The sequence below is a fragment of the Cannabis sativa genome, chromosome 5 (assembly GCF_029168945.1).
Source record: "Cannabis sativa cultivar Pink pepper isolate KNU-18-1 chromosome 5, ASM2916894v1, whole genome shotgun sequence".
Lineage (NCBI taxonomy): Eukaryota > Viridiplantae > Streptophyta > Magnoliopsida > Rosales > Cannabaceae > Cannabis > Cannabis sativa.
The window spans coordinates 75,591,901-75,616,156 of record NC_083605.1 but is presented as its reverse complement, the minus strand read 5'-3'; the positions used below and the strand labels follow the sequence as shown (position 1 = coordinate 75,616,156).

At 25.5% G+C, this 24,256-nt stretch overlaps 2 protein-coding genes across 2 annotated transcripts; both read left to right on the top strand.

Moving 5' to 3' along the window:
* Positions 1 to 5,216: 5,216 nt before the first annotated feature.
* Positions 5,217 to 13,844, top strand: LOC115715656 (cellulose synthase-like protein G3). Its single transcript, XM_030644314.2, has 6 exons — positions 5,217 to 5,866; positions 9,737 to 9,886; positions 10,706 to 10,831; positions 11,146 to 11,589; positions 12,178 to 12,525; positions 13,113 to 13,844. Exons 1-6 carry the CDS (start codon positions 5,270 to 5,272, stop codon positions 13,662 to 13,664), a joined length of 2,217 nt encoding a protein of 738 aa, XP_030500174.2. The 5' UTR covers positions 5,217 to 5,269; the 3' UTR covers positions 13,665 to 13,844.
* A 1,214-nt stretch (positions 13,845 to 15,058) lies between these two features.
* On the top strand, positions 15,059 to 23,198 carry LOC115717430 (cellulose synthase-like protein G3). Its single transcript, XM_030646417.2, has 6 exons — positions 15,059 to 15,687; positions 18,559 to 18,708; positions 18,811 to 18,936; positions 19,757 to 20,206; positions 21,138 to 21,485; positions 22,451 to 23,198. The coding sequence occupies exons 1-6, from the start codon at positions 15,082 to 15,084 to the stop codon at positions 23,006 to 23,008; spliced, it is 2,238 nt and encodes a 745-aa protein (XP_030502277.2). The 5' UTR covers positions 15,059 to 15,081; the 3' UTR covers positions 23,009 to 23,198.
* The last annotated feature ends 1,058 nt before the right edge of the window (positions 23,199 to 24,256 follow it).

The window sequence follows — 24,256 nt, the reverse complement described above, 5'->3', positions numbered from 1 at the left end:
CTTATGAAAAAAATATGATATTTTTATAAAATATTATATAAAACAGCATTATTCAAAATTTAGAGCCAAAATTTAAAACATTACCTAGATCTTTTTTTAGTTTGGTGCAACTTCTCTCTCTCTACTTGGTGCAGATCCCTTCACCACCCCTTCGATCGTTCAAACAATTCCGAGGACTACACATTAGCTGTAGGGGCTTTATACCTTAACCTGTCTTAATTGAGTCATCAATAGTCACCTCAAGGGTTCCCGTAAAACAGATGACACCGCCTCTAGTAAGGAACAAGCTTTTTTTTTTTTTTAATTCCTATCAAGAGGAGCTGTGGTGGGTTTTGAACCCTTGACCCAAGAAAGAAAGGATGCCTATAAAAGCAATCCCTACCACTATACCACACAACACGTGGTAGTTTGGTGCCACTTTTGGTTGATAAATATGAATAGATTTATGGGTTAATGTTATTTGGATCTTGTATTTTGTAAAAGTTATTAATTAGACATTCTCTTTTGTAAAATGATAAATAGATCTTGTATTTTTTAAAATGGTACAAAATAGTATCTTGAACTCAATTTTTGTTATTTTTTTTTTAATATAATCAATTTGAAGATAATATCTAACACGAACAGATGCAAAAAATATATTCAATTTTGTCATAACAACTCTAGATCGAGTTATTATTAACTTTTAATGTAACAAAAATACATGGTACAATTTATCATTTAACAAAACAAATGATCTAATAAATTTTACAAAATACAAGATTCAAAATAGTATTTATTCTAAATTTATCTTAGGTACGCAATGCTATGTCTAAAAAAAAAGATGGGAGGTGACGGCCAGTCTTGAAAGATCACTCTTCGTCTAAGGATGCCTAACGACCACATTAATAATTCAGGGCACACTGTGAGGTGGGTAATTTATCAGGGGCGGATGCCTCCTAAAGAATAACAAAGATGTGTGAAGGTAAGATTTTACGGATAATTACACAAAACACTAATTTTTATAAATTTTTTATATTTTTACGTTTCAAGATTATTTTTGTTTTTACATTTTTACGGTTTTCTATAGAAACAGTACGAAAACAACAAGAAAATTACATAAAAATAATAAGAAAAATAACATCGAAATAACATCGAAACGAAATGGTATCTATGTCACATGATTCTTTTCTTACTGTCCAATTTCATTAGAACAAATGAACAAAATTGCATTACTTATTATGATATGATATGGCTCCATAAGAAAAAGAATGATAATATTACAATGACAATGACTCATAAAAATCAATCGTTCACTGTAAGAAAAATATTACAATATACATACTTTTCTTGTCATCATGACAGCCCTCACTAACCCTAGAAAGAATTTTATGAGATGAAAACTATAGTGAAATTATTCCACAAAATAGAATTATGATATTCCAAACCAAAGCATAACAATTCAAAATGTTACATTTGCAATTTTGTCATTTTATATAAAGATCAACTCCATAAACATAGTAATTGAATAATATTAAATAATAATATTATATACTTAGAGCATATTTACTTGAGAGTTATAAATGTGATGTATTGTTATTTTTAGAATATTTTATTAAAATTTAATTTCAATACTAATATAAAATATGTGACAAATTTAACACAAGTTAAAAATTATACTAAATTGATAAAAAAATAACATAAGTTAAACTTTAGTCCACAATAAATAACATATTTTTTAATTACCTCTTTATTACTTATTAAAATAATATAAGATATTTATAAGATATTAAAATAATATAAATAAAATTAATTTTCAATGAACAGTTTTAATTTTTATAACTAATTTGCACATTGCATTAAAATATATAACAAAAATTAGACCAAATACAACTTTATAGTATATTTTAGATCAAATTTAATTAAGAATATATATTATTTATTAGAGATGATATTAAATTATAATTTAATCTATTCTAAATCTACTTTGAACTTGATTTTTTAATAATTAATATTTAATCTTACAACAGCTCTATTAGTCACTGATTTTTTTTTTTTTATATATATTTTCTTACAGTTTTTCTGACTCAGCTTCCATTAAAATATTGCATAAATAATATCTAATTTGTTTTTTTTTGTTTTTTTTTTGGCCTTTCCATTTTTAAATATTCCTTCATTAATTTGGCCATGTTAGGCTACCATATATTATTATGACTAATAATATTTTTTAATATTTTCTTTTATTATTTATTTTTATTTTTGGGAATTTAACAGTTAGTGAAGCTTGGACTTATTGGTATTTCCAAAATAAAAGATATCCATGATTGATTAATTATTAATTAATTAATTAATTACTTTAATTAACTATAATTGTATTTGTAACCTTTTACTATCTTCATCTAAACTTTTCAACTAAATATAATTATTATTATTTAAATATAGGCTATATATCAAAAAATGTAGCATAAATTTACTCCATTTATTTTTTCTCGAGTATTTCTAAAATTAGAAAAAGGATAGAAATGTTATTAATATTATTATAAAACTCGAAGTACAAGACTTAGAATTATGATGTTTTTGATTTATGTGAGATTTGTTTGGTCTTGTCTTTTTCATGTGATGAATTCAGTGGTCCTAACAATAGTATAAGTCTATTCTTAATTTGAAATGTTTCCTTTTTTTTCTCTCTTTTTTTTTTCCTATATTAATTTTTTGTGTGTAATAATTTGATGGCTTTCTATTTTATTAGATGAGACAAGAAGATTAAGACAGACTAGGTTAGTATCTAAGACTTACTCATTCTAGGAGTCTAATTTAAAAAAAATATCATTTAATAATATACATTATTTTTTAAGAATTTTTAAAAATTCTATTTTGTAACGTCCCCGCTTCAAGCCTTCATTGGGTCCTTACACCCACGGAATGAATGACTCTTATACACGAGTACGTCACTTTGGCTGCTTCATGGACTGATGACTGACCCTACAAACCAACACGAGTATTTCCAGCGTGCTTTGTCCTCACTCGCACGCTTCCTGGGAAAACTTCCCAGGAGGTCACCCATCCTTGAAATTGCTCCAGGCCAAGCACGCTTAACTGTGGAGTTCTTTCAAGATGGGCTACCGAAAAACAAGATGCACCTTGTTGATATAAGTAGTACCAATCAATCCATTTAAGCCCTCTTCAACTGTGTAGTCCCATACCTACACAGTCTGAGAATCATCCCACTTGACCTTCTTCAGGTGGTGTGGGATTGCACAGCTTACCCGGTGTTTCCCCTTACGGATCACGGGACTACTGACTGTCACATATTTATTCTTCTAATAATAGTCTAAAAAATTTATTTATTTTTCTTTAAGACTCACATCAACTCAAGGTCGACTCTGCTCTACACATTCATTATAAAACTTAATATTCACCATTTCATTTATGGCCCTTCATATTTACTACATCTTCAATTCATTTAGTAGGTAGTATATTTAGATTTTACTGTATTGTATAGTATTATATTAAATTGTATTGTCAAAGCCGACCCTATGATTTATTTGGTTCTTTATAAGAAAAAGGTGATATTTTCAAAAATTACTAAAAAAATACAAGTATTTTAATATTTTTTTTTTTGTTTTGGGCTCCTGAGCTAGATATGTTTTAGGCCAGTCTTAGTTCGTCTCAACCCAAGCTTGGCCTGTGTATTGTATATACTTTTATATAATACTACTTTAAAATTTGATTTATATTTTAATATTGTATATTTATATACATATACAATTACAAGTCAATATTAAATATGTATAATACAATTTAATATCATAATATATAATACAGTATTGTGTAATACATTGTACCAAACACTACTTAATATTTATTATTTTATGTAGATTTTATAAATATAGAAGATAGTGTATAATATCTCTCTTTTTATATATATAGGTGTGTAAATTATAAATATATATTTTATAAATTTGTGAGAAATTTAAAATAATTTACCATAAGAAATTTAGCTCTTATATATAGGAATAAATCTCTGTAATTCCAACTTCAAGATCACACTTAAAAAAACAAAAGTTAAATCAAAACAAACAAATCAAGAACAAAAAAGCAAACACATAAACTAGAAAAATATAATACAGATGAATCTAAATGGCTGTCAAACACAATAACACAGAGATTTATATTGGTTCCGATCCTAAGTTCAATGTGAACTTAGTCATACTCCAGTCTGAAAGCATTGCCACCAATCTTTATTGATAATGAGAACAAGAGATATCAATCTCATGAGCTACAAGGAAATATAATCACAGCAAATCATCCATGGTGTAATCCCTCAACACACATTAATCTACTAACCCGAGCTTAGGGGTGCACATAAGCTGGGTTGGTTGGGTTAGAGGTGTTTTAATGGATTCATTGAGTATTATTTTGAGTTCTCTTTGAGCTATTATTTTGAGTGGTAGATGACCATCAAGGAAGGAGAGTGGTAGATGACCATCATCCCCATACACGTGTTTCCAAAATCTATAACAAAAATATTTTACTTCAATCATCATATAATTAAATAATAACAAAAATAATATATATATATATATATCTATAATAATATATTGTTACAATTATAACTATTCGAATATAGAGATAATAATATCGATTCAATTATTTTAAAGGGTAGAACTTAGATATATTCCTAACTCTTCTATCAATATAACATAACTTATAATTATAGTGATATGCATATTTTTTACTGTATTAATTGTAACACAAGACAGGATCTCACATTTTCCTAGTATATAACAAATTTTTGTTAATTATAATTAGAATAAGGACAATTAAGAAAATAAATCTAGACTTTGGCATTCTAAATCATGCTCGTGAATTTATTAAACTATTAAAATTGTTGAATTAAAAAATAAAAATTTTGACAATTTAATTTTATTAACAAGCACCTGATTGGAATAAAAAATTAAAAAACAAAGCCTAATTCAACCTAATTAAGCCATTAAAATTTTCGTCCAAACTACTTAAATTATTGGATTATTGAGGGATTTTTGTATAATTTTACTATTACAAACCTAACATAGTAGCATGAATAAAAATTCAATTGACACCATTTAACAGTTATCAAAGTTCAGATAATATGATTTAGTAGATAAATAATTACCAAATTAATAAAATTAAACAAAAATCATTAAATAAAAACCATTTCAATAATCATAAAAAAACCACTATATATATAAGACCCTATTCCAAAGCAACAAAACACTCATAACATTATAGCTTAATTTTCTTTTGTTCTCTAATGGAGGCTTTACGACGTCGTTTGAGAACTACAGAAGCTCCACCACTCCACAAAGCTGAACTCTCCCGTTTCACAATCCCAAACCGAATCTTCGCGCTACTTTACGCCTCAGCAGTGGTGACACTACTCTATCACCACACTGTCACACTATCAAAAACTCACTTATTCATTTCCACATCCTTACTCTTATCCGACGTCGTTTTGGCTGTCATTTGGGCCACGTCACAGTCGTTTCGAATCAGACCCATTTACCGTAAAGAGTTTCCCCAATATATAAATAAAGAATCGTCGGAGAATGAGTTTCCGGCGATTGACGTGTTCGTTTGTACGGCGGATCCGTACAAGGAGCCACCGATGAACGTGGTGAACACTGTGATTTCCGCTATGGGTTTCGATTATCCGGCGGAGAAGGTTTCCGTTTATGTTTCCGATGACGGTGGCTCTGATTTGACTCTGTTTGGTTTGATGGAGGGTGCTAAGTTCGCTGCTCATTGGTTGCCGTTTTGTGTGGAAAACGACGTCGTTCAGAGGTGTCCTGAGGCCTATTTTGCTTCTGCTAATCTTTCTTCTTCTAATTTGGATATTCACAGGATTAAGGTATTATTATTATTATTATTATTATTATTATTATTAAAATAAAAGGTAAATAGCGGCATAATTACTTAAAGTTTCAAGTTTTTAAGTGGCATAAATTTAATGTTTATTTTTAGCGGTATAAGTACTAATATTTATAAAATTGTAATTTTTTTTCTAATTTTGTTAGTACAGACTCTATTATTGTCTTAAACAAGACAAATATAAAATCCAAAATTGTAGATCATTGGGTCTAGATAGAAATATGTAGTATAAGTTACTTCTAAATATTCTTTTAATAAATTTAAAATAGAGTCTGTACTGACGAAACTGGAAGAAAATTACAGTTTTACAAACATTGAGTACTTATGTCGCTAAAAATAAACATTGGGTTTATGCCGCTTACAAACTTAAAACTTTGGGTACTTATACCGCTATTTATCCTAAAATAAATGACGATAAAAATATTTTATTTTACAATTTTATTGCAGTAGTATTTTTTTAGTTATTAAGTGTCTATTAAGCATGTTAAGTCTTAGCTCAGAAACACTTGATTACATAATTTTTTTAGTTTATTTAACATGTGGTTTAATAATATGTCGTCATATGTTTTTTTTAGTTGATACTTAATGGCAAAAAAAAAAGTATGATCGTAATAAAATCGTAAAATAAATTACTTTTACTATTACTTTTTTTATTTGTATTATATGTGTAACAATTGTAAATATTAGAAAAGTTTTGTCGTAAATATTTTTTATTATTGTTATTATTAATTAATATTGCTAATTTATATTAGAGATATTAATATTATAATAAGTTATTTTCATTAGAAACTCTAATAATTAATGTGTGAGAAATATTAACTGTTGTAATGGATGATGAGATATTATATTTGGTTCTAATATATTAGTGGTAAAATTAATTTTATTTTAAAAATATATTTGCAGTGAATTTTTTTATGTTTTGATTTTTTACATTTAATTTTTTTAGGGCAAAATTTATTTATATTTATTTTTTATATATATAAATTTGAGGTGCATGTTGGATACCACCTTTAAACATCAACTTAATTATTATTGTATTGGATTCGAAGTTAAATTTTTACGTATAAATAATGACGTTTATTTAGTATTTAATGGTAATATTTTATTGACGTCTTAAATTTATATAAAAAAATTAAACTTAATAAAGTATTGTCATCAGAAAAAGAAAAATAAAAAAATTAAGTGTATAAAATTAAATCATAATATACTCGTCGCCAATTACTAAGTCAAGCAATCAATTCTTTGAAAAGCCACAAGAACAATAATTTTGATTGAAAATGTATAAAGGTTTTATTATATTTATAAATAAAATATAAAATTTATTAATAATATTAATAAGCAAAAAATAAATATATATTGTAGGATAAAATTTGGTATTATATTTTATGTTAATTTAAATTATATTATATACTATTATTAGAGTTTCATTTATAGCACTTGCTCTAAGGTGTTAAGCACAAGTGGTATATTGGTGTATTTTATTCTTCAATTTTATATATTTTAATTTAATATAAGTAATTAAAAATTTGTTAACTAATTATAAAATAACATATCAAACTAGTGTTAATAGGTATCAAATAACAATATTCTTAATATATAGTATGTCTGTATGTGGTTATAATTTCTTTGTGCAATATTATTGTAATTAGTTCTTGAGAAATTTTATTTTTTCTTACAAAATATATTTTCTTTATTTACACTAATTTTTTAATTTTTTTTCTTTTGTATATATATTTTTTTTAATAAAAATGGTACATAAATTTTTATTAGAAAAAAAAAATTATACATGCACTCGAAAAAATAAATCAAAATAAATATTAAAAATAACACAATATAATGTAAAAATAGTTAAGAAAATATTAAGAATTATTTTTTATTAATATTAAAGTACAAGGTACAAATAAAATTTATAAGTATTAATTTTTTATTCATTAATAGCTATTAATCTAATTAAATAACACCATAAAAAATTGAATTGAATAACAATAATTATTTTTAATTATATTCAAACGATCAATCGCTATTATTTGCAACTTGCAAGTCCACATTAAGTTTTTGTTTGAAATTGGACATTATTTTTTTTTAATTAAAAATTGGACATTATTAGTCAATCCATTTCAAATAAAAAAAAGAAGGTATTTAGATTTTTATTATATATTTATTTTATAACAAAGATACTATGTCTATTTTAAAGTAATTTTTCATTTTAACAAAAAAAAAAAAAAAAATTAAATAATTTATAGTGGCGAAATTTTTTTATAATTTATTATTATTTATTTATTCATTTAAATATGTGCAATAAATTATTTTGAACTTCACTTTTTTACTATGGACTACTAAAAAAATTTAAAACAGATAAATTATTTATTATAACTACAAAATAAGTTTTTATATTATAAAAGGATTAATATAAGAATTTTTTATTTTTATATTTTAAAATATTTTTTTTATATTTTTATAAAAATTCATTTAATAACTCACGTAGTAACTAATAAAATAATCTAAACTGTAATAAAAATTTGGGTAAATACTATTTTGGACCCTGTGTTTTGCAAAAATTACAGATTGAACCCTGTATTTTATTAAATGACAAAATGGACCCTGTATTTTCTAAAATAGTAAAAATAGGACCCTGAACTTAATTTTTGACAACTTTTTTTTTAAATACAACCAACTTGAAGACAATGCTTAATACGAACAGATACAAAAAATGTAAACAGTTTTGTCATAGCACTTTTAGATCAGATTATAATTAAACTTTATTTTGACAAAAAATCAATTCAGGGTCCTATTTGTACTATTTTAGAAAATACAGGGTCTATTTTATCATTTAACAAAACACATGGTCTAATTGGTAACTTTTGTAAAACAGAAGGTCCAAAATGGTATTTACCCTAAAAATTTATGTAATAACTTAAAAAAAAAAACTACCAAAACAACTACTAGAACATCTTAAATTATAATTCTTTTAAAAAATATATTAAAAATAATATATAAAATAATTTTCTTTAATATAATTTATCTAGCTAAGTGCTAAAAATAATACTCTTCCCTTACTACGAGTACAAAATAATATCCCAACCTCAAATGAAATCTTGGATATAGTGATAGAAGACAACATTTTTTCCTTTCATAAAAAAAAAAACAAAAGACAGAGATAAGTTTCCTTATCTTAGAGTTATCATCTTGGGACATTCAAGTTTATCTCGAATAGTTAAATATATTTAGTATATTAGTATAATCAATATTTATCCATATCATAACTTAACCAATATATTATTGAATAACTTAGTCCTTTTCATACAATAAAATCTTGAATTTGAGTTGAAATCTCTGTCCAATTTATTGGAGGTTTCATTTTGACAATTGTTAAAAAATATTTTTGGTGTGTAGATATTTAGTATTTTAGTTAATGTTATATTATTATTGGTGTAATTAAGTATCGGGTCTTATATAACTTAAGAGAATAAGTTTTAAAAAATATTACTAACAAATTATAAGATGTCACCTATAAAAAATATTGGACATCACTGGTCTCCAATAACAATATTGTTCTTTCATTTTATGCATTGGGTATCAGTTGTACTTGACATTTTTCTAAAGGTAGTATCCTATTATTAGTTAGCGATATTCTCTAAAAATTATTATTTTAAATTATAAAGGATCTAATACTTAATTGAACTAATAATATTATAATATTAAAAAGAAATACTAAATACTACTGGTATATTTTAGTATTTGTATTTTGAAGTACATTTTGAGTAGTGAATTTCTTACACAATAATATTAATATTTTATTATTTATTTAATTTATAATTAAAATTATCTATATTACAAATTATGGGTGCAGACTTTGTATGAAAGTATGAAAGTGAGAGTAGAAAATGTTGTTGAGAAAGGAAAAATTGATGATGAGTACATCACCAAAGAAGATGAACACAAAGCTTTCAATAAATGGACGGATAGATTCTCGCGACAAGATCATCCAACGGTCATCCAGGTCATATATAATTTATTAATAATATTGGTTTTTATTTGAGAATTGCTAACTAATTAATTTATTAGGGCATCAACAATACAGGGAACGACTGTTGCTCGTTAGATCTTATAATTAATCTTTTAATCAAATTAACTAATAAGAAAAAAAAAATATAATCTATCTCTTCTCATTTTAAAATATTATATTGTGATGCTACGTGTTTTTACTTGATTAACAAACAACTTTATTAGATTTTATGTTAGGCATCATTATGATTTGATATTTTGCGTAAATATAAGAGTGTGTTTAGAAAATTATGGTGGAATTGGATTTGATATAATTATCGACAATTATATAATTTGGTATGCTTATTTGACCATTTAATTATACAATAATTGTGTAATTGGAGACAATTGAAGAGTTCCAGCTACACTCTTCATGTCTCAGTCATTTATAAAAATTGAATGTGATTACAGTGTAATTACTTAATTTTTTTTTTAAAATATTAACTATTAATAGATATTATTTTTCTTTATAATTATTAACTATTTTGTCAAATAAAATATTAAAAATTCATAAATAACTAACATCTCATATTTAATCACACCTAGTATTTTGAGATAAAAAATAATTATTATGTTATATAATTACTATTTTATTAATTAAACTACTTAATAATTACACAATTAACAATACTCTTTTCATTTTATTATAAATATAAGCACAATAGCATCATGTAATCAAACCATTAATTTTGATCATTACCTTTATAGTAGAAGTAATTAATTATGTTTGAGTATTTCATTAATTAATATACTTATGTGCTAAGTAATGATATAGGTTATATTGGATAACAACAAAGACAAAGACATAAAAGGTCATATAATGCCAAACCTTGTATACATCTCTAGAGAAAAGAGCAAGACTTCCAACCATAATTTCAAAGCTGGTGCCCTTAATGTCCTTGTAAGTACTTTCATCACCATTTTTCAATAATTTTATTAGTTAATTCTCAATTAAATTTTTTATTAATCTCTTATTTAAATTTTCATTAATTCAACAGTATTCTTTATAGTTACAACGTTATTTTTATACAATATTTATTAATAATAGTATTACTGATATTTTAATTTACTATACGCGTTCAAAAAATTCAATTTTTTTTGTTAATATATATGTTTCGACATATATTTTTAAAATAAAAAATATTATAATTATTACTTTTTTAATTTAATTAAATCTCGCTGATATAATAATTTTAATTAATATATTTATTTTAGATTCGAGTATCGGCCACGATGACGAATGCACCAATAATCTTGACCCTTGATTGTGACACGTACTCAAATGATCCCCAAACACCATTAAGAGTTTTGTGCTATTTATTAGATTCTAAATTAGAATCTAAACTTGGGTATATTCAATTTCCTCAAAGATTTTATGGAATCAATAAGAATGATACCTATGCTTGTGAGGTCAAAAGATTGTTCTTTATTAATGCCATAGGAATGGATGGGCTTTCAGGCCCAAATTATGTGGGAACTGGATGTTTCTTTAGAAGAAGAGCTTTCTTCGGAGGCCCATTAAACTTGGTATTACCAGAAATGGCTGAATTAGGCCCAAATCATGTTGTCAGTAACTCTATCCAATCTAAACAAGTGATGGATTTGGCTCATTGTGTTGCTAGTTGCAATTATGAAAACAATACTCAATGGGGACACAAGGTTAGTATCTTCTTCAGAAAAAAAAAATTATATATTATGTTATTTTTCTTCCATAAAAAAGTATTATGGTATTTTCACTTTATTTTTTTAAATATGGTAAAATAACATTGTTAGTTTTAGGTTAAATTCATGTTTATAGATATTTATTTTGAAAAATATAAAGGTGATTTTTAAGAATATGATTTTTTAATAGTTTTTGTTTTAAGAAATCACTCTATATACTATTTTTTTTTTGTTACTCTAGAAGTTTCTATGTTATGTATATTTGAGTAGCGATTTAAGTTGCTATTTGTGTTGCTATGTAGATTTTCGTAAAAATACAAAAAAAAAAAAAAAAAAATTGCTTTGAAATGTAAAAATGAAAAAACTTTTTTTTTTTAATATGTATATATATTATAAATTTTCATATTTAATTAATATTCTTTATTTTTATCACAAGTGTAATCATAAAATTTCAAGTGCTATATATCATCATTATCATCATAATCATATCAATTTTGATTAGTGATTATATGCATATAACATTACTCTAATTAATTTGAGATTATGAGCTAATTAATTTGTAATGAAATGTATATGAATATATAGATGGGTGTAAGATATGGATCATTAGTGGAGGACTTCTACACAGGCTATCGTCTTCAATGTGAGGGTTGGAAAGCCATTCTTTGCAATCCAGTTAAGGCAGCATTTTATGGTGATTTCCCAATAAGCCTAGTTGATGTGTTGAACCAACAAAAAAGATGGGCCATAGGTTTACTTGAAGTTACTTTCTCTAAATATTCTCCATTTACCTTTGGTACTCACTTTATGGGCCTTGTAATGGGCTTCACTTATGGTCATTATTCTTTATGGCCCATTTGGTCCATTCCAGTTGCCATTTATGCTTTCCTACCTCAACTAGCTCTTCTCAATGGACTCCCTATCTTCCCAAAGGTAATTATTCTTGCTTACACTAATTATCAAATTCCCCACTTGTTTAGAGGCTCAAAGAATTTGTGAAAAAAAACCCCATTTGATTGGATATTATAATATTCTAAATACCTTTTGAGAATTGTTAAAGGGCAATAATAGAGTGTTTAACATTATCTGAAGTTATATATTGTTATTAGTACAATTAATTATCAGGTCATAAAATATTACCTCATAACAGTGTTCAAAAACTTTTATTATTCATCTTTATCCGATTAAAGATTATTCATGTATTTTTCTAAAAATTTATTAGATTCTTCTTCATCATTCTTTTATGAGAATGCTTAAAGACATTTGTGAAGTCTAGTATCTTCATACGTGTCAATATCGTTATTAGTGCAATTAAGTATCGAGTCACATATAATTTTTAAGAAATATCACTAATTAATTACAAAACAACATGTCTACCAGGTACTAAGTATCACTGATACCCAATAACAATACTCTTATTTTATTTGTGTGCTTATTACTAATCCTAATCTGAAAAGAGTATTTATGCCAAATTGAGTAATTATTCTTCAATACTAAAATGCTTTCACTTTATTTTGTAGATTTCAGAACCATTGTTTATTTTGTACCTTTTTCTTGTGTTCGGAGCATATGGGCAAGACCTCATGGAATTTGTCATAGAAGGAGGAACATTCCAAAAATGGTGGAATGATCAAAGAATGTGGATGATAAGGGCACTCACTTGTGGCTTGTTTGGTACAATAGAATACTCGTTGAAATGTTTAGGTATTTCTTCTTCAGGTTTTGCTTTAACAAGTAAAGTAGCTGAAGTTGAACGAAGCAAAAGATACAAACAAGGAGCGTTTGAATTTGGGATCCATTCACCAATGTTCGTGACATTAACAACAGTTGCAATAATCAACTTGGCCGCACTAATTTGGGGCCTCAAACTTGCCATTTCGGGGAGCAAATATGGTTTTGAACAATTTTTCATGCAAGTGATTTTAGCGGCCTTTGTGGTGGTGAATTGTCAACCTATTTATGGTGCCATATTTTTGGAGACTAATAAAGGAGGTATTCCTACCAAAACTACTTTGGTTTCAATAGTGTTAGCCACTTCTCTCCTCATAGTTGGTTTTCTTGCTTTGAGATGAGTTGAATAGTTGGTTTTAATAGTTATTTTTTCTTTTGTTGTTGTTGTTGTTTTTTTTTTTTTGGAAATAATAATTGAGGAGATGTATGAAATGGTTTCATTTGGATAATTATTTATTATTGGACATATCACATATGCATTTGTATTATTTCTTAGTTAAAGTCAAAATTTTCAGTGTAAATAATTATTATATGATATCATTGAGATTTGAGGGTTGTATTATAATGATAAATGCCACTTTTTGTCAGGCGAATTGGAGTAACAAGAAGATTACTTATCCTTTTTTTTAAAAAAAAAAACAAAAATTAAAAACAAAAGAAAAAATTAAAGAAAGAAAAAAAAAATAATTAACCTAATATATATCTATATTTTAATTGAGTCAATTTTATTATTGGATATGGGGAAATTTATGGTAAAAAGTTATTTTGTAGTTCACTTTTTGCATTTAGATCCTTGTGTATATTTCTAAGTGATGAAAATTCTTATATGGTTTATTTTGTTGCACTTAATTTTTTTTGTAATTTTTTTTGGTAAAAATTCCTATTTAGTTCATTTTTAGCAGCAAAAGTTTTAACCTTTACACATTGAATGCAGCATTAGTCTCTGAAATGATAACAATAAAAAAACTGAACATTGTAACAAAATAATTACATAAAAAAATTATGTAAAAATTTATGTGCAATAAAATAACTATGTAAAAATATTTGCTGCTGAAAAATTTACACATATTTAAAAATTATTACAATAACTTATATTATATCGTGTAGAACATTGCTATTCGGCACTAGTGGTGTCAAGTATTTTCTATAGGTGGCACCAACAATATTTTCTAAAAATTATTTTCTTAAATTATATAGAACCCGATGTACTTAGTTACACTAATAACAGTATGACACTGAGAACAATAATAAACACCAATAATATTTTTTAGCAATTCTTTTTTATGTACATATATAGTTTTGTAAAAATTATTATTAAGATATTAGTGATACTTAACACGACTTAAAAGTGACATCGATATAAGATAATTGAGAAAGTGTTCTTAGCATTTTCTATATAACAAAGAAAAATATCGTTATTGATGTAATTCAATATCAGAAATTATTTATTTTATTTTAATAAATATTATAAAAAATCGTTAATACAATATTTCATCCTAATATTAAACACCATAAGTATCCTAAAAATGCTCTATAATAAATATTCCTCTCTCACTCAAAATTCACATGACAAGATTTGACTGTCGGTCAACTATATATATTGAATTTAGAATACTCCTTTTAATATAATTAGAATCCAATGATCTCACACGTGAGTAATTCACACTCTCACACGCTTACCAAAAATATAAAATCTTCTTATATATACAACAACACAAAATCCTCCTTTAATTATTATACAAAAACAAAAAATTAAAAATGGAGACTCTACGACGTCGTTTTAGTACCAAACCACTCCACAAGCCGGAACTTTCCCGACTCACAATCCCAAACCGAATATTTGCGGTGGTTTACGCCACAGCTGCGGTGACATTACTATATCACCACACTGTAACACTATCATCACTCTTCACAACTAAAAATACCAAAATCTCCTCAGCCTTATTCCTATCCGACGTCGTTTTATTCCTAATATGGCTCACAACGCAGTCGTTTCGAATGAAACCAATCCACCGTAATGAGTTTCCCCAAAATATCAGTAAAGAATCGGAGAAAGAGTTACCGGCGATCGATGTGTTCGTTTGTACGGCGGATCCGTACAAGGAACCGCCGATGAACGTGGTGAACACTGTGCTTTCGGTTATGGGTTTTGATTATCCGGCGGGGAAAGTCTCCGTTTATGTTTCCGATGACGGTGGGTCAGATTTGAGTCTGTTTGGGTTGATTGAAGCTGCTAAGTTCGGTGCTCATTGGTTGCCGTTTTGTAGAGAAAACGACGTCGTTGAGAGGTGTCCCGAGGCTTACTTTGCTTCTTCCAATGCTAATCTTTCTTCTTCTTCAACTTCTGATATTGAGAAGATTAAGGTAATATTATTTATTACTCTGAAATTAATTTTTTTTTTAATTAACAAAGGTATCGTTTGGTAACACTTTTTTAATTAGTTTTTTATTTTTAAAATTGAAAAAGTGAAAATATTTTTTCAAAAATATGTTCTATAAAACTGTTTTTACTTTTCAATTTTTTAATTGAGAATCAAAATTTTTTTAAAAAAAAAAATCACTTTCAATATTTTTTTAAACAGTTTTTTTTTTCTTAATCAATATCTTGGACTTCGATCATGACCCGGACCCAAATCCCCCCACCGTCCTAGCGCTGAACCCGTCCTCTGATTTGAACCCAAATCTAACCCTGGACCTAGACCTGACGTAAATAAAATAAAAAAATGAAAAATGAAAATGAATTTTACAGAACACACTTTTGTTTTCTGTTTTTAAAATTAAAAAACAAAGTGGTTACAGAACGCATTTTTGTTTTTCAAAAGAAAAATTTTTAAAAATAAAAGTTTTACTTTTATTTTGTGATTTAAAAATTAGAAAACAAAAATGTTACTTATGATAATTATTTGTTGTACATGGAATCAATAATAATTTATATTTTTTTAATTCAAAAGTAATTATATATATATATATGCATGTATAATTTACACCTAAATTTATTTTATGATATCTGAAAATATATATAATTTTAAATAAAAAGATTATTAGTTGTGGTTTTTTTTTTTATCTTTAAATTTAATATTTATATTTAAATGAATAAGCTAAGGGTAATTTATGTGCACATACAAACATATATTTACACATCTCTAACATATAAATTATACACAAATTTTATACATATTTGTTTCCAAAATAATTTCAATTATAGATCTCTTGTTATTGGTGTTAAATTTGTGTGTGCGAATATTTAATTATTAGAGAAATGTTAAAAAGTACTGATAGTGTTTAGTATAAATATTGCTATTAGTATAAATAAAATATCGGATTTGAGTTTTATATAATTTAATATAATAATTTTTAAAGAAACTAACTAATTATAAAGTGACACGTCTAATAAGAATACTCATTAAATATTTAAAAAATTATAAATTAAAATATTTACTTGTATATTATAAGATCATTCGCTAAAACTCTACTTTTTTTTTTTTTATTTTAGTTCAAACTTTTACATTACATCATACACTAGTTTCTTTATATTTTCCTTACAATTATTTAAAATTACTTTTTAATACATATAAAATAAACAATAATTAGATATGAATAACATATTATGTAAAGAAACATTGTAGCATTCTTTAAAATTTGAGCTAAAATAGCTCCAGCAATTTTTGACATTTTTTTTTATCTTTCTCTTCTCTATTTTTAATAAATGAGTATTATAGCTTACCTAAATGGATGTCCTCTAACTATTATTATTCAACATATTAATTATTATACACATTATTTATTATTCAATATACTACTCATTATACAAAAGCATAACTTAAAAAATTATAAAAATAATACTAATATATTAAAAAATACAAACACATATTATAAAATATAAAATATTTCCGTGTTTTCCTTGTTTCTGCCCTGTTTAATATTTGGGGATGAAAAATAATCTCTGTCCCTATCTCGTTCTCCATTTAAATAGAAATTCGCGCTCTATTAGGGCCGAGTTCCCACGAGATTATCTCCATAAGAAAATGTACATCCCTAATTAAAGAATAAAGAGTGGTGAGTGAGAGTGTGATTGGGATTGGTTTGTTTATGGCATAGGAGACCAATAGAGTGGGTTGGTGGCATCATGGAGACTTGTGTCAGCCAATAATTTCAACCAAAACTTGCAATAATCTAACATTTTCTAGAGACAGTCAAGCCTTTTTGGACTTTTCTCTCAATTTTTTTATATAGTCAACTTGACATAATTTAATAATTTATTTTATTAATAACTTAGCCTACTTTGGTCACCATGAGATTTGATAGTCAATTTTATAATTTAGTTACTAGATTAAAATATTGTAAATTTTTTATTAGGTGTTTTTGTAGTCCCTCTCTTTTGGTATTTAGAAAGCTTTTTAGTTTATTTGTTTTTTATAATCCCACGTTGTAATTATTTAGGATTAGCTATAAATTTTAAGAAAATTCTGAATAATTTACAGTACAAAAAATAAAATTTAAATAATTACTTACCACACGTAAAAGAAAAATCCAAAAATTTACAAGGAATTTTAATTAAGTATAACATACACGATTATTAAAAAAAAAAAAAATTAAAAACTCTTTAAGATACCTAAATTGATCATAAATCTACTAAATTAACCCTTTAAAGAAGTGTACTATACACATACCTTACAATATATTATTAAATTGTAATATGATAATTTTCTTTAGTATTGAGTAGATATACTTTTACATCTATTAAGCATTACATATTTACTAATTACATGGCAAGTTACCTTCTTTTTTAGTGAAACTCTTCTTCAATTATTTAAGCAAAAAGAAAGTCTTCTTCAATAATTATGATGGGTTAAATGATTTTGTAAGCTATGTAAAATTTTGGTGTAAAACATATGGATGGGCACATATCATTACACTTAAAATATCAAGATTGTACTTCCAATTTAGTATGAAATCATAAATTTGAATTGGTATATATGCATCTCATGGTGGTGCTAAATTTATAGATATTTTTAAATATTAAATTTACATTTATTTAAATATACATCATAATTTCAAATAAAAAAAATAAATTAATTTTTAAATTTACTCATATATATTTTTTTACATTCTTTTGTGTTAATTGTAATGTATCTTTTTATCTATATTACTTTCAAACAAAATAAATTAAATTTACATTGATAAAAATAGTATAATTTATAAATGATATTTATATAATAAAATAATATTGTGTAGACCATGTATGAAAGCATGAAAGTGAGAGTTGAAAATGCTGTTGAAATGGGAAAAGTTTGCGATGAGAACATCACTGGAGAAGATGAACGAAAAGCTTTCAAAAAATGGACGGACGGATTTACTCGCCAAGATCATCCTACGGTCATCCAGGTCATCTAATAATATATTATTGGTATTTTTTTACCAAGTAATAATGAAAATTTATGATTAATTAGAATTAATTTTATGAATTACTATTTAATTAATTAACAGGTTATATTGCATGGAAGTAAAGATAAAGATATTAGAGGTGATGTAATGCCAAATTTGATTTATGTTGCAAGAGAGAAAAGAAGAACATCACTTCATCATTTCAAAGCTGGTGCCCTTAATGCCCTAGTAAGTTTCCATTTCAAATATTACTTTAAAATTTTTATGATGGTTTTAAAGCATGTTGTATTACATATGTGTAAATTTGCTAGAAATTTTAGATAATAATTTAGGTGTTAATAAAATTATAGTTCAACCACTTTATTAGTTTATTTGTGTTTTTTTTACTATTCAAAACGGAACACAATTACAATCTAATTTGATATGTTTTCACTTAACATGGAATATTTTAAGAAATGAACGTCTTTTTTAGAAAATAGTTTCAGAGAACGCTACTAAAGAACAAAGAGCTCAGTAGGGCCGAAAGCTAAAGAATCCATTAATTCGAGGCATATGCTAAAATAAAGTCTCTAATACAAATAAGATAACCGTGCTACTACACTGTATCGAGATTTGGGGAAAGAATATAAAAAGTGTTTTCACTATATTTTTGACCAAAAATTGAATTAATTATCTATTTGTATTTATTTATATATTTATTTGAAAATTTATAAATTGGCATGCTTTAAACTACAAAACAATGATCAGTTGATTACTAATATTTTAGAAGTACCTTAATTAGATATCTCACTATAATTGCTATTTTTTCCTTATTTTTTTTTTTAATAAATGTATAGAAAAAGAGAAATATTAAATGATATTAATGGTATCTACTATCTAACAACACTAAAGTGTCATATATCAAATCTCTAATTTTTAATATAATTTATTATTATGAAAAATGCTTTATTCACATAGTACCATTGCTTTATAAATAATGCTTTATTTCATTGTTAAATAACATATATTTTTGTTTTGTTTTGTTTTTTTTTATTATTATTGAATAAAGATTAGAGTATCAGCCATCTTGACAAACTCTCCAATAATCCTGACCCTTGATTGTGACACGTACTCAAATGATCCCCAAACCCCAATGAGAGTTCTATGTTACATATTAGACCAAAAAATTGAATCCCAAAAAGTTGGCTATATTCAATTTCCACAACGATTTCGTGGTATAAATAAGAATGACATTTATGGTTGTGAACACAAGAGATTATACAGTATTAATCCACTTGGAATGGATGGGCTTTTGGGCCCAAATTATGTGGGAACTGGATGCTTCTTTAGAAGAAGAGCATTCTTTGGGGGCCCATTAAAGTTTGTGTCACCAGAAATCATTGAACTGAGTCCAGATAATGTTGTTGACAACAAGGCTATTCACTCCAAACAAGTAATGGATTTGGCCCACTATGTTGCTACTTCTAATTATGAGGACAAAACCCAATGGGGTTATAAGGTTAGTACTCTTTTGTGTAATATTTTTCGGGATAAGTTGAGAACTACTTTTTTTTTTATTATTACACATTAATTTAATATTATTGTAAAATAATTTTAATTAATAAATATATTTTTTTATAATCAAAGTATCAAATATAACTTCACATAATTTATTAAAATTAGGGACCCTAACGCACACGACGATATCACCTGTAAAACTTAATATAAATTAAAGAGTAATAAAATAAAGGAAAAAAATTATTTTTGCCTATAATATTTAGGAAAATATACGCAATGCACCTTAAAATGGATTTTTTTTTTACAGGTTTTGTATGTTTTACAAGTTTTTCACTTGTTTTTTTCAGGAAAAAAAGTTGTTTTGATGTTGCTTTCTCGTGAAAATAACGTTGTTTTGAAAATAATAGAAAAATAATACTCTATAATTTTGTAAAAAGAATATTAAAATCTGTAAAAAAAAAATATAGATTTTAGTGCACATATATCTATCCCACTTTGATTCAAACACTATATACTACTAAAAAATACAACTATTCTCTCCAAGAAAAAAAAAAAAAAACCTTTTTTTTAAGATATACATTTAATTTTTTCAAAAATAAATAAGATATATATTTTATTATTAGAAAAAAAGCTTAATGTATTTTTTATAATATCATAGTTTACATTTTTACCACTATACATTAGAAAAATACAATTTTTTTTCTAGGGTCCAATTGTTATTTATGTGAAATATCCCTAATTGGCTTAGGCCACCCTGCCTCACAATACTATACCTACACATATAATAAAATAAAAAATAAATAAATAAAAGAAGAAGAAGAAGAAGAAGAGATTAGCTAGCTTTCTATGTATGATTATGCATAACATTATTACTCTATCTTAAGTTGTAATTAACTATTAATTAATGATAAATGTGTATTATATGTATATAGGTGGGTATTAGATATGGAACAACATCAGAAGACATTTTGACAAGTTATCTTTTACAATGTGAGGGATGGAAAGGAATTTTCTGCAATCCAAACAAGGCAGCATTTTATGGTGATGCACCAATCAACCTTTTTGATGTGTTGAACCAACAAAAAAGATGGGCCACTGGTCTACTTCAGATTCTCTTCTCTAAATATTCTCCATTCACATTTGGTATCAAATATATTGGTATTCTCATGGGCTTTACTTATGGACATAATACATTATGGCCCATTTGGTCAATTCCAATTACTATATATGCATTTCTACCTCAACTTGCTCTACTCAATGGGGTCTCTCTCTTTCCAAAGGTAAATGTCCCTAAACTATTCTCATTGATATAGTGAAAATTTATAATTATTTTTACAAAATGATAATTTTTTAGTATTGTTTTTGGATATCAGTGTGCCCAGTACTTTCTAGAGGTGACACCGATCTATGTGGGCTAGGACAGGCTTAAGGCCCACCTAGCCCAGGGTCCTAAAAAAATTTCTCTTTTTAAAATTACTCATTTTGAAAAGTACTATATATTTTTTTTTTTTCTAAATAAGAGTTTAAATTTTTTTTTTTTTTTTATGACGGTCTATATTTTATGATCGACCTTAGGTGATACTCTACAATTGGTTAACAATATTTCCTAAAAGTTATTGCATTTAATTATATGAGACTTGATACTTAATTTCACCAATAATAATATAATACTTAAGAAGTTGCTAGGCACCAATAGTATTTTTTTAAGCATTTCTCTCTTTTTATTTTTTTTAATAAAGTAGTTATTAGAGGTAATGTGTGTGTCGAGTAATCTCCACTTGTTTTGGGTCAAATAAAAAAGATGAAGAAGTAATGCTTGTAGTGTTGATTATCAAATTAATACAACTAATATAGAGTTTGTATAGTGTTTAAAATCAAGATATAAAAATGACAGCATTATTATTAAGCATATTTGGTTAAATAGTTTTCTATAATAATTTTTAAATTAAAAAATATTAAGTCTGATATTAAATTGTAGCAATAGCAATACACTTGATAATATCCGAAGATGGTGCTAGACACCCTTTAGAATAAATAGACATTATATTTGAATTGTTTACTTGCATGTCTTAACCACATAATTATATGTATTTTTTTCTTAATTACACAATTAAAAATAATATAATCACCTACTTAATATTACATATAAAAAATATTTGCAATTTAAGTATAAAAAATGTAAGATAAATAAACACAATACATGAGAATTTTCTTTTTGATAGCACATAATATATTTTTTTTTCAGGTTTTTGAGCCATGTTTTATTTTGTATATGTTCCTATTCATTGGAGCATATGGTCAAGACCTATTGGACTTCATCATATATGGAGGAACATTTCAAAAATGGTGGAACGATCAAAGAATGTGGTTAATAAGGGGGCTCTCTAGTTTTCTATTCGGTTTAGTTGAACATATGTTAAAATCATTAGGTTTTTCTTCGATGAACTTTAGCGTAACGAGCAAAATAATCGACACTGAACAGAGTAAGAGATACGAAAAATGTGTCTTTGAGTTTGGACACCATTCACCTATGTTCGTGACATTAATAATGGCTGCAATAATTAATTTTGTCGCTCTAGTTTGGGGAATCAAGCTTGCTCTTTTAGGGGGCAAAATTGTGTTTGAAGAGATTTTCATGCAAGTGATTATTGCAGCCTTTGGTGTGGTGAATTGCAAGCCTATTTATAGTGCCATGTTTTTTAGGGCTAGTAATAAAGGAGGAATTCCTACCAAAACTACTTTGATTTCAACCTTTTTAGCCTCTTGTCTCTTTATAATAAGTTTAGTCGCTTTGAAGGACTAAAAAAGTGACCCCATTTAAGCTAATTGATTTTGAGCTTAATAACTCAAAAATCTTGAGAAGAATTGAGAATGAATGGTGAAAAGGTAGACATCATTTTGTGTTTTAAATTCTTGTTTTTTTTTTTCCTTTTTTTTGATTGGGAAATTCTTGTTGAATTACAATAAATATAAGAGAATGTGCTCATTTAGTAGATTGTGTTTTCATGAAAAATATATTTGGCGCCCTGTATTTTTAATAATACTTAATTAGTACCTTATATTTTCAAATTGTACATATTTGGTACCTTAAAATAAAATTAGATCAATATAATTTAATTAATTTAAACAGATTTAAGTTATATATAATTAAATAATTAAATTTGAATTCAGAATTTATAAAATTTTAGACAGTTTAATTGTATGGATAAAATTTTATCAAAAAAGTTTGAATTTAGAATATCAAACATGTATAATTTTAAAATATAATGTACCAAATAAATATTATTGAAGATACAGAGTACTTAACTTATATTTAGATAAAAAAACACGATACTAAATGTATAGACAGCCTAAATAATTAAACAATAAAGAACTCTATTGCACTCAATATTTATTTATTTTTAATATAATTATATATATATATATTTTTTTCTAAATCACATAATTGGAAATGAAGTGCTACAAAAATGAACTGGATTCATCATATTCTTGTTCTTGATCATCTAATAATGTAGTAGGATTATATGACAATATATTATAATAAGAATCACCATAATTAGAGAAGAAGCCATATGAGAAATATTAGATAATGAAAATAAGAAAAGGTGATTAAGCAACAAAACAAGAAAAAAGATTTTGAACGTTCAAATGTAATTAGGATGCAAAATTAAATTATATGAATGTTGTTGTTATTATTATTATTATTATTATTATTATTATTATTATTTGGCTGGAAAATGAAATTATGAATGGTTATTACAAAATATATATGCAATTACAAATATATAAGGAAGTAATTTTTTTTTTTCTTTTTCCTTATAATTTCCGTACATAGTTTTTTTTTTTTTTTCCTTAACCATGGTTTTATAAAAATAATTTAAAAATAAAAATGTTATAATTTTAGTAAACATACTTACAAAATAGAAATTACACTAAATAAATATGATAAATTTGTGGAACATTACATAAATATATATAATTATAATTATACGGTCAAAGGTATAATTTTATTTGGGTAAATATTTGTATAAGTACTCAAAATTTTAAGTTT

Excerpts from the sequence above, each read along its gene's own strand:
- LOC115715656 (XM_030644314.2), top strand. The coding sequence starts at position 5,270 with ATGGAGGCTTTACGACGTCGTTTGAGAACTACAGAAGCTCCACCACTC. Across the intron at positions 5,867-9,736 it reads TGGATATTCACAGGATTAAG|ACTTTGTATGAAAGTATGAA; the intron begins GTATTATTATTA and ends TTATGGGTGCAG. Across the intron at positions 10,832-11,145 it reads CTGGTGCCCTTAATGTCCTT|ATTCGAGTATCGGCCACGAT; the intron begins GTAAGTACTTTC and ends TATTTATTTTAG.
- LOC115717430 (XM_030646417.2), top strand. The coding sequence starts at position 15,082 with ATGGAGACTCTACGACGTCGTTTTAGTACCAAACCACTCCACAAGCCG. Across the intron at positions 15,688-18,558 it reads CTGATATTGAGAAGATTAAG|ACCATGTATGAAAGCATGAA; the intron begins GTAATATTATTT and ends AATATTGTGTAG. Across the intron at positions 20,207-21,137 it reads AAACCCAATGGGGTTATAAG|GTGGGTATTAGATATGGAAC; the intron begins GTTAGTACTCTT and ends ATATGTATATAG.